Source organism: Carlito syrichta, unplaced genomic scaffold, assembly GCF_000164805.1.
Source record: "Carlito syrichta isolate Samal-C Ts95f unplaced genomic scaffold, Tarsius_syrichta-2.0.1 Scaffold85561, whole genome shotgun sequence".
NCBI classification, from domain to species: domain Eukaryota; kingdom Metazoa; phylum Chordata; class Mammalia; order Primates; family Tarsiidae; genus Carlito; species Carlito syrichta.
In genome coordinates this window covers 47,531-62,533 of record NW_007029657.1, presented here as the reverse complement: position 1 = coordinate 62,533, position 15,003 = coordinate 47,531, and the positions used below count along the sequence as shown (strand labels likewise).

Sequence of the window (15,003 nt, the reverse complement as noted above, 5' to 3'; positions counted from 1 at the left end):
CACTGCACTCCAGTCTGGGTGACAGAGTGAGACTCCAACTCAAAAAAAAAAAAAAACCCAGGAAGAGTGGCAGAAAATGGGAGTATGAGCTTCTGGGATCCTGACTGAGTGCTGAGAGCAACAGACCTGTGCTGGATACGGAGGGACACACTTGCCTGTGAGCAAGGTCTGGCTTCACTTAGGCCCAGCAAAGAATAGAATCCCTGTCCTCTAGTTGCAGATCCCACCCAGACCTCCTGACATACCTCTGCTGTGGCCTAAGCTAAGCTCCAGGAACACAGGTGGCTGTGGTCAGGCCACAGAAAGAAGAAAGGGAAGGATGTATTTTGGGATACGGTACCTGGTCCAGTATGCTAAATCCCCTATAAACTTTCACAGAGTCAATCACTGTGAAAATCATGGGACTCTGGCAGTGAAAAGCAAGTTCAATAGAGGGTAGCCACACAAGATTCTTTATTGTCAGTTGTAAGAACTTCCCCTGCAAATCAACAAATCCCATCAGATGAATATGAATGCATACTTTTTATATAGCACCTAGGCCAAATGGACTTGATATTGAAAAACAGCAGATCATGCATCTGTGATTTCAGCCAGCCGTGGGTGGAACATACTTGAAAAAATGAATGAATGGTTGTGTGTGTACTGAACATGTACAGACTTTTTTTTCTTGTTATTATTTCCTATATAAAATGTATTTCCTAAACTCTCCACATGGTATTAGGTATTAGAGAAAACTAGAGATATGCTCAGGTAAAATGCAAATACTATGCCACTAAGGGACTTGAATATCTGTGGTGTTTTGTATCTCCAGAAAGCTGAAGAGATGGTACTAAGTTTCTTACTGTTTAGTTTAAAATGTACCAATGTGTAGATGAATATGTAAAGCGTCTGTGTAACAAAAGCCATATTTGTTTGTGGTATTTAAACTATCTCTGGATGAGTTCACAAGAAACAGGTACCATTTGTAGCCTTTGGAGAACAGAGCTGGGGTAGAAAGGAAGAATTTCATGATCAAACCTTCTGTTCCTTTGAGAAATTTGGACCACATGCATGTATTATTCACCAGTAAATAAATAAACTCCATTTAAAAAAATAAATAACGAGCTTTTATTATCATCAACAACAGAGAAAACTCCAGCCTGAAGTCTGTGGGAACTGAGTTGCCCCCCTGTGTAGGGCACAAGTTGTGCGGAGCCTGGAAGACCTTCCTCAGAGGTACCCTTAGTCCTGCCACCCTGCAGGGGGCTGTTTCACAGGAATCATAAACTCATGCGACCAGCAGGGAGGAGGACACTGAATAAGCTTTCCTGCCTGAAATCAGCCGCTGTCAGAACAAGCACCCGCGTAGAGACAACACACTCTCCTGTGGGTCACATCTTCATGGAAAGGTGGGGGGAACTCACAGCTGTGACCCCACATTTCCTCCTCTCTTGGTATCTCTCCATCCTAGTACTCTCTCCGATGGCATCTTCCTCTGTTCTTGGTCACAGTGTTTGATTCTTGAGAAGGGGATGTTGAATAAGTCAAGTCCTGTCACTCTGAATCAGAACTCTCATTTGACTTGGAAGACTTGTGCTTCCGCTTCTTCTTTTTTCTCTTTTCTTTCTTCCTTTTCTTGTGCCTTTCTTTCTTTCTCCTTTTCTTGTGTTTCTCTTTACAATCTGAGGAACTGGAGCTGCTCCCATCTTCATCTGAGGTGGAATCCTCCAGTAACTGTTTTAACTGCTGTATCCTAAAACATACAAGATTGATCCAAGAACCATGACTTTTAGCTTTAACTTAAAAGGATTTTTAAGATAAAGATATTATTTAAAAACAGAACATGAAGGAGGTATGAATAAACATGTCACAAAGAGAGTACTTGTTTTTATTTTTAACCTTTTCCCCATTCTTGTCCACCTGAATGCCTATTTCACGACTATAACCAGTGTACAAGCCAGTTCATATTATTTTCATTTTCCTGTATGTTTCTGCATATTCCCACAGTCCTTACAGTTGTAATTTTTTTTTTTTTTTTTTTTTCACTTGGAGTCTCACTCTGTCGCCCAGCCTGGAGTGCAGTGGCATGCTCACGGCCATTGCAGCCTCAACCTGCTGGACTCAGATGATCCTTCCACTTCGACCTTCCAAGTAACTGGAACTACAGGCGAGCACTACCATACCCAGCTAATTTTTTGATTTATTGTAGAGATGAGGTCTCGCCAAATTGCCCAGACTGGTCTAGAACCCCTGGGCTCAGGCAGTCCTCCCGCCTTGGCCTTTCAAGTAGCTGGAACTACAGGTGGTGCACACTATCACATCCTGCTAATTTTTTATTTATTGTAGAGACAAGGTCTCATCAAGTGGCCTGGGCTGGTCTCAAACCCACCGGCTCAGCTTGGCCTCCCAAAGTGCTGGGATTACAGGCTGAGCACCAAGCCTGGCCACAGTTGTAATTTCTAACTGATGCATACTTTACTAAACCATTCCCCCACTGTTCAGTTTCATAATAGATTACCTCTTCAGCAATTACCATTTAATGCAACCAATTTGAAAAAACCAGCCAAGTGTGTGGCTCATGCCTGTAATCCTAGCTCTTTTGGAGGCTGAGTAGGAGGGCTGCTTGAGTTCAGGAGTTTGAGACCAGCCTGGGCAACACAGACGGCACCCCTATTTTTATTAAATAAATAAAAATAATACTTGTGCCGGGCTCAGTGGCTCAGCCTGTAATCCTTCACCCTTGGGAGGCTGAGGTGAGTGAATTGCCTGAGCCCGCGGGTTCGAGACCCGCCTGGGCAGCGAGACCTCATCTCTACAATAAATCAAAAAAATCAGCTGGGCGTGGTGGCACATGCCTGTAATTCCAGTTACTTGGAAGGTTGAGGCGGAAGGATCGCCGGAGCCCAACAGGCTGAGGCTGCGGGGGCTGGGAGCGGTCACTGCACTCCAGTCTGGGCGACAGAGTGAGACTCCAACTCAAAAAATAATAATAATAATAATAATACTTGTTTTTTGAGTCGAAGTCTCACTCTGTTGCCGAGGCTGGAGTGCAGTGGCACACTAGCGACCACTGCAGCCTCAAGCTGCTGGGTTCAGGTAATCCACCTCAGCCTTCCACAAGTAGCTGGAACCACAGGCATGCTCAGCTGATTTTTTTATTTACTGTAGGGACAAGGTCTTGCCATGTTGCTCAGGCTGGTCTCAAACCCCTGAGCTCAGTAGTCTTCTCACCTCTGTCTCCTAAAGTGCTGGAATTACAGGTGTGAGCCACCACGCCCATCCTAAAAACAATAATTTTAAAGAGGAAAAAATAAAACTTTCTCTTCTCTCTAATCATATCTAAGAATTATTTTTAACAAAACTTCATATCCTTAAAGACATTGGAGAAGATAAACTAAATCACAAGATAAGAGTCCATCATACCATACAACTAGACAGCATGATATGGGTTCCCAGCAACTACATTGGCCTAAGGAAGTGGACCACCTCCCTGGTCTCCTCCCCCTCAACCATCCCTGGCTTTAAACTAACACAGTAGGAGGCAGGCCTGTCATTCCTCGACACTGGCCTTTTTAGCCATGATTCCTGACCCCACCAACATATTTCACAATTAAAATACCATGTTCACTACATCATTCCCCTAATATTAGTATTTTTTTTCCAACTTCATATAATTCAAAACTTTGATAGGATAATGTTATCAGGATAGCCTCACCTTACATCCTTTTCATGTCTTTTATTGTCTCGTATGATATCATACATGGGATCTTCATGTGCCTTAAGGGTCAGAGAAGGTTAAAGTTTGGTTAAGCTTCATGGATTACTAGTAAAATAAAATTATGTAGCAGAAACCAGTCTTTTGTATTGTTTGATGTAGCCTTATATTCAACATATTCTAATCCTTTTTTTTTTTTTTTTTAGTTGGAGTCTCACTCTGTCACTCAGACTGGAGTGCAGTGGCCACTCCTGGCCACTGCAGCCTTGACCTGCTGGACTCCGGCAATCCTTCCACCTCAGCCTTCCAAGTAGCTGAAACTACAGGCGCGTGCTACCACATCTGGCTAATTTTTTGATTTATTGTAGAGATGAGGTCTTGCCAAGTTGTCCAGGTGGGTCTCGAACCCGCGGGCTCAGGCAATCCACTCACCTCAGCCTCCCAAAGCTCTGGGATTACAGGCTGAGCCACGGAGCCGGCTATATTCTAATCCTTTTTAATGGTCACATCACTGGAAATTCATTAATGCTATAAAAAAGGATTTACCAGCTAGAAAAAATATGTGAAACAAATATCGCTTATTTTTCTTGAGTCGGGAGTCACACTGTCGCCCAGGCACAATCATAGCTCACCATAGCCTCAAACTCCTGAACTCTGGCAATCCTCCCACCTCAGCCTCCCAAGTAGCTGGGACTACAGGCATGCGCCACTACTCCCAGCTAATCTTAAAATTTTTTTGTAGAGAAGCGGTCTTGCTCATGTTGCCCAGGATTGTCTCAAACTCTTGGCCTTAAGTAATTCTCCTGCCTTGCCCTCCCAAAATACTGGGATTACAGGCATGAGCCCCCACGCCCGGTGAAACCAATATTCTTTATGATGAAATAAATGCATAAACCATGGCATAGACATACTATGAAATAGTACTCAAGTTTGGAAATACAGAGCTAATTATCTTTGTTCTTTTTGGATTGATGAGCAAAAGGTAAAGTTAAGTAAAACAAGAGTTGCAAACTGATATGTAAGAAAAATCATTTACAGGTATTCAAAAATATGTTACATTTCTCAAGGAAGCCTGGAAATACACACATCAAATTACTTGCTGCAAACTGATTTTGAAGGAGGCAAGACTGGATTTGGTGGTAAAAACCTAACTGTGAAGCTTTTTACTTTGTTTAACAAAGCAGATGTATTCTTGTGCTAGATCATTTAAAATTGCTTAAAATACTTAGGAATACAAGTTGAGAAAATGTTATAGTAAGTGAATTATCTATATTTTAAAAAAGAATACATGTTTATTTTAGAAATTTCAGATATTACAAAAAATTAAGTTAGAAATTGTATTATCACTTAGGGATAATTATTGTTAACATCTGCTGTATGTCTTCTAGTAACTCATAATTTATTAAAAATTATAATCAGGCCAGGCATGGTGGTTTATAATCTCAGCAATTTGGGAGGCTGAAGCAGGGGAATAGCTTGAGACCAGGAGTTGGAAACCAGCCTGGGCAGCAGAGAAAGATCCTATCTCGGTGGCTCAGCCTATAATCCCAGGACTTTGGGAGGCTGAGGTGAGTGGATTGCCTGAGCCCATGGGCTTGAGACCCACCCGGGCAACTTGGCAAGACCTCATTTCTACAATTAAAAAAAAAAAAATTAGTCAGATGTGGTAGCACACACTTATAGTTCTGGCTACTTGGAAGGCTGAGGTGGAAGGATCACCGGAGCCCAGCAGGTCGAGACTGAGGTGGCTGGGAGCATGCCATTGCACTCCAGTCTGGGCGACAGAGTGAGACTCCAACTCAAAAAAGAAAGATCCTACCTCTACAAAAAATTTAAAAATTAGGTGGGCATGGTGGCATGTGCCTGCAGTCCCAGCTATTGGGGAGGCTGGAGGATAGCTTGAGACCAGGAGTTCAAGGTTGCAGTGAGCTATAATGGTACCACTGCACTCCAGCCTGGGTGACAGATCGAGACGATGTCTCTAAAAAAACAAACAAACAAACAAACCCAAATTACACATACAACTATTATTTTTCACTTATGTTTCGCCACAGTTTCCAATAACATTATATTATGTATACATTCTTCTAAAACAAAATTCCTAGTGTCTAAACAATTTCTATATTACAGTAATTTATGTTGGTATGTTGAACTATTTGTTTTCTACATTATTTTAATTTCAATTTTTAACCCTATAAAGAAATAATTATGAACATTATGCTTACAAAGTTGTATATATACTGATATTCTGCTATATTGTTAGGGTAAAAATTCAATTTCTGAGTTAAAACAAAATACATACATTAAGATTTTGAGCCGGACTTGGTGGCTCAGCCTGTAATCCCGCACCTCTGGGAGGCTGAGGTGAGTGGATTGACTGAGCCCGCGGGCTCAAGACCCGCCTTGGCAGCGAGACCTCATCTCTACAATAAATCTAAAAAATCAGCCGGGCGTGGTAGCGCATGCCTGTAATTCCGGCTACTCGGAAGGCTGAGGCGGAAGAATCGCCAGAGCCCAGCAGGTCGAGGTTGCGGTGGCCGGGAGCGGCCACTGCACTCCAGTCTGGACGACAGAGTGAGACTCCAACTCAGGAAAAAAAAAAAAAGATGAAAACAAAACTTTAAATGCCTTAAAAGCTGGACAACCTCCTTGGGTCCCTTCCCACTGTGGGAGCTTTTCTGTCCTCTTAATAAATTCTGCTTTTAAAAAAAAAAAAATGCCTTAAAAGTTCACATCATGTTTGTTGACCCCAGTTTGATATACAGGGAGTGCCAAAAAAAGTACTCACATTTTAAGAGATGTTATCTATGTATTACTTTTCAAAGTTGAATTGAATTATGGTAGCAATATGTAGTATGACATTTGCTCAGCTATGCTTCTGCTATTTTGGTTTTTTTGAGTTGGAGTCTCACTCTGTTACCTGCTGGGCTCAGGAGATCCTTCTCCCTCAGCCTTCTAAGTAGCCAGAACTACAAGTGAGTGCTACCATACCCCGCTAATTTTTTGATACATTGTAGAGACGAGGTATCACCAAGTTGCCCAGGCTGGTCTTGAACCCCTGGGCTCAAGCAATCCTCTTGCCTCGGCCTCCCAAAGTGCTGGGATTACAAGCTTGAGCCACCATGCCTGGCCTGCCATTTTCTTTGACTGTCCAGCCTGTCACATGGTGATGCTAGTATTTATTTGCTTAATGCCATCTTTTGAGCAAGCATCATACTTAAAATGTGTATGCATTTTTTTGGCACCCCCTGGTATAGCCAGCTCTTCTTATATAACTAAGAGTTCCTTATCTGCAGATTCAACTGAGGATCAAAAATATATAAAAATTGATGGTTGCATTATGTGCTGAATATGGTCAGACTTTCTCATTATTCTGTAAACAATTTAGTATAACAACTATTTATATTATATTATACAATTATCTGGAGATGATTTAAAGTATATGGGATAATTTGCATAGGTTATATGCAAATACTACACCATTTTCTATAAGGAACTTGAGCATCTACAGTATCGAAGGGTGATCCAGAATCTAGTTCCACTTGGATACAGAGGGACAACTGTATGATAATTTCAGTAAATCCACATGGCAGTATATTTCACTTGGCAGAAGTAGTTCCTGAATGGTGAATTAACATCTCTGAGAGATGACTCTTAAAATAAAATAAGGAATGATAGGTCATTCTAATGATAGATCTAACTGTCATCTACAGAGGAAATATATGCAATTCTCGCTTATTATAGAAAGACATCTAATCTTTAAAGCCTAGGAAGCTAAAAAACTCTGATTTTAGTTAGGAAACATGACTTTTTACATAATAAGTTAAAAAAAAAAAGAGTTGAATAGATAATTGTATCTGCTTCAGAATCACTGTTCCAGGGTATAAGCAAAGAATACTTTAATAAAATATTAGTTTTTTCTTAAAGAGCAAAATTGTCACACAAATGCAGTTTAACAGAGGTGTATGCAGTTAACAACAGACACTGGCCAAAAGCTTTCTGGTAATATATTTTATGTGAGCATTCAATTCATTGGTGACTGATTCATTAATACTCACCGACTCTGATATGTGTAAAATGACATTATGGGATTTTACTTACTACTCTGAACTGTTCTAACTTTTGGTTGCCTTTGATAAAGAATGGACATTCTTTGTCACCTGTTCGGTGACCATACCGTTTGCAACGCCAACCTAAAAACAAAGAAAAAGAGAAAGATTTCCATAAGAAACAGTTTCACCTAATCAAAATAAAGAATCCGTAGATTATAGTCAAGGTCATCTTCATTAAATTCCAGTTGTAAAAGAAAATAGAACCATATAAGATCCAGGAAATAGTGGTAAACCAATTGCTTCCCCAAGCATCCTTAATCATGTAGCCTGAGGAGTAAGTTTTCTATCAGGTATTTATGAAGCAGTCCAATGTAAAAGTATTGTAAAAGGTGAATTTTTGTGTGTCTCACTGTATTTTTCAAAGTAAATCTTTCCATTAATCAAGTGGCTCTGATTCTCATTTGTAAACGTGGCCACTAGAACAAGTAGTAAACATAATCACAAGTTCTCTTAAAATATTAATGCCATCAGAACAGTGTTATTTTCAGGGCAGGGAAACTGTCCTGTTTAAAGAGGTTTGTTATTAGAAGCAGCAGTGGGTCCTGATGAGGAAGAGACAACAGGAGAATGTGTATCCATATTCCAAGGCAACAAAAGGAAACATGCATCTTCATGGAATTTCAGTGAGTGTGGCCTTGACATCAGGCATTGTGATCTAGGAAAAAGGAAGTGGTGAGAAAAGCAGGAATGGATGAGATTGTTGTTATTTCTCTTAACCATTTTCATTGTCTCAGAACCATCTGGACGTGAGGCAAATCAGGAGTGGTGAGTGAGACCCTATGTCTGGGTATTGAGCAACTTCAAGAAGGTCAGGAAGCATTAGGTAAGTTCAGCCAACTTTTTTCCATGCTGGCAACTAACTACAGAAAATATGTAGTGAAAGGAAAAGGAAGTTTTTCCCTTTTTATTTTTATTTGATGATTGAATGCAGGGAACCATTTAAAAATATACAAAGTATGGAGATTCTCTACTGATTTTTTCCAAGTTGTTCCTGTCCTTGTCTCTCTTGCCATTTAAAGTTTGAGAATGACCACACTCCTCCAAACAAATATCTTTCCTTATGGCAAAATGGAAGGGATGTGAACTGCCATAGAGCATGAAGTACAGATATCTAGAAGATAACCATTCCTGCTCAAAATCCTCTCACTATTAAGGAAAGGTGATCCTTACTATTCAGAGTGTGGTCTACGAACCAGCAAAATCAATGAGGCAGATTGTTAGAAATGCAGGGTATTGGGCCCACCCTAGAAATGCATACAGCCTGAATTTTAAAAGATTTATTGGTGATTTGTAGAAATGTTAAAGTGGGCTGGGTGCAGTGGCTCACACCTGCAATCCCAGCACTTTGGGAGGCCTAAGTGAGAAGATTGCCTGAGCCCACAGATTCGAGACCAGCCTGGGCAACTTGTTGAGACCTCATGGCTACAAAAAATAAAACAATAAAAAAATTAGCCAGGTGTAATGGCGCATGCCCGTAGTTCCTGCTGCTTGAAGGCTGACACAGAAGGACTGCCTGAGTCCAGCAGGTCAAGGCTGTGATGGCCGGAAGCATGCCACTGCCCTCCAACCTGGGTGACAGAGTGAGACTCAAAAAAAAAGAAAAGAAATATTCAAGTGTGAGAACCACTTTTCTAGTTAACACTAGAATCAGTGAAATAAAAAATAAGATGAGTATTCTGTACAGCTGAGTGATTACCTTAACAGTAATTACAACAAACGTAAATGGATTAACACTCCACTCAAAAGGCAGAGATTAGCAGAATGGATTTTTAAAAAGTTATCCAACTACCAGTCACACAATGTAATTCAAAGACACAATTAGGTTGAAAGTAAAAGGATGGAAAGAACTAAATGATGTAAACAGTAACTAAAAGGGAGCTAGAACTGCTTTCCTAGTTTTGGACAACACAAGCCCTAAGATAAAACCATTTCAAGAGATGGACATTTTGTATTGATAAATGTCAACCTATCAAGAAGATATAACATTTATAAATATGTACGCACCTAGCAAAAGAGTGCCAAGTATATGAAACAAAAACTGACAGAACTGAAGAGGAAAACAGAGTAATGCAACAGTAATAGCTAGAGATTTCTTTACTCTACATTCAATAATAAATAAAACAACTAGAGAAAAGATCAACATAACAAGACTTAACAGTATAAACCAAGTAAACTCAACAGATGTTAATAAAACACTTTGTCACCCAATGAGAGAGTAAATATTCATTTGAAGCCCACAAATAATATCCACAAAAAATCCTGTGTTTGCTATAAAACAAGAATTAACTCATTCAAGACTGCTGACGTGAATTTACGTCATTCCAAATTCTGTTCCTGGTTGCCAGTGCCAGTGCCAGTGGCAAATTCACAGTCATCATGGAGTGACTGTCTTTTCAGGTTTATAACCTGAATAAGTACAAAGTACAGGATGCTAGTCAGAGTGTGTCTAAGGCAAATACTGGCTATGTCTGCAACTTTCAGCTATACTGTGAAAAAGATGACAATTTAGAAAAGACCATTTCACTTGTGATTAACAACAGAAGTTTGTGACAACTAGCTTCAGATTTTTCTTATCTTCACCTGCTCAGTATTAGGAAAGTGAAAAATTTGCCAATCACGAAGTATGTTAATATACCTAAAAGGATCTAAACCATGCACAGTATGTTCTTCAACCACAAAAAACAACAAAGCAACAAGAGAAAGAAATTTGGGGAATCCACAATTTGTAGAAATTACACCACACATTTGTAAACTATCCATGGGTCAAAGGGACGTTAGAAAGTATTGGAGCCTATAATCCCATGCCTTGGGAGGCTGAGGTGAGTGGATTGCCTGAGCCCGCAGGTTCGAGACCAGCCTGGGCAACTTGGCGAGACCTCATCTCTACAATAAATCAAAAATTAGCCAGGTGTGGTAGCGCGCACCTGTAGTTCCAGCTACTCGGAAGGCTGAGGTGGAAGGATCGCCGCAGCCCAGCAGGTCGAGGCTGCGGTGGCCGGGAGCGGCCACTGCACTCCAGTCTGGGTGACAGAGTGAGACTCAAACTAAAAAAAAAAGAAACTATTTGGGGTTGGGCACAGTGGCTCATGCCTGTAATCTTAACACTTTGGAAGACAGAGGTGGGAGGATTGCTTGAGCCCAGGAGGTCGAGACTAGCCTGGGCATCAAGGCAAGAGCCCATCTCTACTTAAAAAAAAAAAAAGTATCTGGACCTAGACTGGGCATGATGGCTCATGCCTGTAATCCCAGCACTTCAGGAGGCTGAGTCGGGAGCTTGCTTGAGGCCAGGATTTCAGGACTAACCTGAGCAACATAGTGAAACCCCGTCTCTACAAAAAATAAAAAATTATCCAGGTGCTGTGATGCATGCATATAGTCCCAGCTACTCAGGAGGCTAAGGTGGGAGAACTGCTTGAGGCCAGAAGTTTGAGGTCATGGGGAGCAATAATTGTGCTACTGCACTCCAGCATGGGCAACAGAGCAAGACTTTGTCTCTTAAAAAAACACAACAAAACAAAACAAAAAACAGTAAGTATTTGGATCTGAATGAAAATTAAAACATATTGGCCGGGTGCAGTGGCTCAAGCTTTTAATCCCAGCACTCTGGGAGCCAAGCGAGAGGATTGTCTGAGCCCAGGGGTTCAAGACCAGCCTAGGCAACTTGTTGAGACCTTTTCTCTACAATTAAAAAAAAAAAAAATAGCCGAGCTCGGTGGCTCAGCCTGTAATCCCGCACCTTTAGGAGGCTGAGGTGAGTGGACTGCCTGAGCCTGTGGGTTCGAGACCCGCCTGAGTAGGTGAGACCTCATCTCTACAATAAAATAAAAACAAATTAGCCAGGCATGGTAGCGCGTGCCTGTAATTCCAGCTACTCGGAAGGCTGAGGCGGAAGGATTGCTGGAGCCCAGCAGGTCAAGGCTGCGGTGGCCGGGAGCGGCCACTGCACTCCAGTCTGGGCGACAGAGTGAGACTCCAACTCAAAAAAAAGCTGGGCGTGGTAGCATGTGCCTGTAGTTCTGGCTACTTGGAAGGCTGAGGTGGAATGATCGACTGAGCCCAGCTAGTCAACACTGGGGTGGCTGTGAGCATGCCACTACCCTCCAGTCTGGGTGACAGAATGAGACTCTGACTAAAAAAAAAAAAATGAGATACAGATAAAGTGGTGCCTCAGAATTCAGTTTTTCTGGGTCTGCTAATCATTTAGTATTCATTTATCTGCATTATAATACCCTACTTTAAAAAAATTTGACTGTTTCATTGTGTTTTTTTCTTGTGTCTATGTATAGAAGAAAATGTATAACTTTTGCTGGGCATAGTGGCTCACACCTGTATTCTCAGCATTTTGGGAGTCTGAGGAGGGAGGAATGCTTGAGCCCAGGAGTTCAAGACCAGCTGGGGAAACATAGTCAGATCTCGTCTCTACAAATAATAATAATAAAAAAATTAGCCAGACATGGTACATGCCTGTAGTTCTAGCTAGTTAGGAAGCTGAGGTGAAGGATGGCTTGAGCCTACGAAGTAAACCTATAGTGACCCACTGCACTCCAGTCTCAAGAAAAAAAAATTATAGCTTTAAATGCCTATATCAGAAGAGAAGATCTCAAATAATCTAGAATTGCATTTTAAAAATCAAGAAAAATGGCTGGGCTCGGTGGCTCAGCCTGTAATCCCCGCACTTTGGGAGACCGAGGTGAGTGGATTGCCTGAGCCCTTGGGTTCGAGACCAGCCCAGGCAACTTTGTGAGACCTCATCTCCACAGTAAATAAAAAAATTAGCCAGATGTGGTAGCATGTACCTGTAGTTCCAGCTACTTGGAAGGCTGAGGTGGAAGGATTGCCGGAGCCCAGCAGATAAGTGTGCCACTACCCTCCAGCATGGGTGACAAAGTGAGACTCAAACTCAAAAAAAAAAATCAGGAAAAAGAAGGGTAACCCAAACCAAAGATAAGCAGAAGGAGGACATAATATGCCATTGATGAAACTCAGAGTATTATGCTAAATGGAAGAAATCATACCATAAATGAAAGAATCCACAAGTGATATGAATCTATTTATATGACATGGCCAGAAAACCAAATGTATTAAGATAGTAGATTAATAGTCGCAAATGGGGATGAACAGAAAATGGGCTGAGGGATCTTCATGGAGGGATAAAAATGCTCTAACACTTATTTATGGTGATGGTTGTTGTATATCCTCGGCAGTTACTAAACAAAACACTGCATTATATCCTTGCTTCACAAAGATTTTCATGATATTAAAAAATAAACCACATAAAACTTCTTATAAAAGTCATAGAGAGCCGGGCTCGGTGGCTCAGCCTGTAATCCCACGCCTTTGGGAGGCTGAGGTGAGTGGAATGCCTGAGTCCGCGGGTTCGAGACCCACCTGGGCAGCAAGACCTCATCTCTACAATAAATCAAAAAATCAGCCGGGTGTGGTAGCGCATGCCTGTAATTCCGGCTAATTGGAAGGCTGAGGCGGAAGGATTGCCGGAGCCCGGCAGGTCGAGGCTGTGGTGGCCAACTCAAAAAAAAAAAGAAAAGTCATAGACACAAGAAAAAAACACCATGAAACAGTCAAATTTTTTTAAAGTAGGATGTTATAATGCAGATAAATGAATACTAAATGATTAGCAGACCCAGAAAAACTGAATTCTGAGGCAGCAAAAAGGAGAACTGAGAACCAACTCAATTTGTATTAGCAGAACCTCCAAAACTCAGGAATTGGCAGCACCAGATACCTCTGGAAGTGGGGGGGAAGAGGTAATGGGCAATTCTCCCTGGTCCTAGTAGAAGGTTCTTCATTGTGTGAAAAGGGTAAAGCAGAGGGCCTCTGACCAGAGAGACATCAGTTATACATGAAGGCAGGCTGCCACAATAAATCAGAAGTTATATGAACAAATGAAAAGTAGATGGAGAGATTTCCCAGTCTTCCTCTACTCAGCTCCCAGAATACTAGTACGATGGTCTTTACCCTCCATGTGGGAGACTTCTCTCTGGAAAAATATAGCCCAACCAATGAAGAAAAACCTATATATGAGGGGGGACCAAAAAAACCCCAGAATTTATTTATAAAAAGTTGTGCATCACCTCATCAATAAGGGTACCTGCATGGTGAATATTTGTATACCTAGCCCTGAATTGTACCCCACAATTTTAAATTAAAAATAAATAAATAATTTTTAAAAATTTTTAAAATAAAATTAAAAAGTTGTACATGTATTCTCACATGTCTAAACTTCAGTCACCTTCAAAGTACCCTCTGTTTGATGCAATACTCCTATTGCGATGCTTTCCCCACTGTTCAAAACAGTTTTTGAACTTGTCAATTTTGATGCTTTTTAGTGTTTCTGCTGGTTTTTGTTTCATCTCTTCCACATAGGCAAAATGTTCCCCTTTGAGGCCTTTTTCACTAGAGGAAGAAAATTGCTCAGGGCGAGATCAGGTGAATAGGAAGGGTGGGGCGTGGGTGTCATGCTGTTTTTGGTCAAAAGCTGCTGAACACTCAGCGCAGTGTGGGCAGGTGCACTCACAAATCACCCATCATAAAATGGGCAAACACACTGAAAGAATCTCCCCCCAAAATTTCACTGAAGCCGAATGCAGCCTCTCACAACAACACTGGGTGGTACACTGATGCAAATGGGTTCCTAGAACACTTACCTAGCAGGGGAAGCCTGTACTACAAGGGACCCACACCCCCTAAAAAATAATTTCGGGGTTTTTTTTGGTCCCCCTTGTATACTGAAAATGAGATAGATACAGTAGCCAGTCTCCAAAATGGCCCCAATAATCTATGACTTCTCTTTCCTTTTTTTCTTTTTTTTTTTGAGTCAGAGTCTCACTCTGTTGCCTAGACTGAAGAGCAGTAGCAAAATCATGGCTCACCATAGCCTTGAACTTCTGGGATCAAGCAATCCTCCCTCCTCAACATTTCAAGTAACTGGAACTACAGGTGTGTGCCACCACACCCAGCTAATATTCTTGACTTTTTTTGGAGACAAGTCTTGCTATGTTGCCCAGTCTGGTCTTAAATTCCTGCTCTCAAGCAACCCTCCCATCTTGGCCTCCTAAACTGCTGGGATTATAGGCATGAGCCACAGTGCCTGACTTTTGAGTTGATATAGAAATCACCGGGCTCAGTGGCTCAGCCTGTAATCCCGCGCCTTGGGAGGCTGAGGTGAGTGGATTGCCT

General features: G+C 41.5%; 1 protein-coding gene across 1 annotated transcript in view; it reads right to left on the bottom strand.

Annotated features, from left to right (window-relative positions):
- Positions 1–1,083: 1,083 nt before the first annotated feature.
- Positions 1,084–15,003, bottom strand: part of LOC103259288 (retinitis pigmentosa 9 protein) — a gene marked incomplete at its 5' end in the record, with an annotated part of 23,727 nt that continues 9,807 nt past the window's right edge. The window contains 3 exons of the mRNA XM_021711766.1: positions 1,084–1,732; positions 3,695–3,756; positions 7,796–7,887. Of these exons, the coding sequence (XP_021567441.1) occupies positions 1,534–1,732; positions 3,695–3,756; positions 7,796–7,887 (353 nt within the window). The remainder of the gene's footprint in view (positions 1,733–3,694; positions 3,757–7,795; positions 7,888–15,003) is intronic.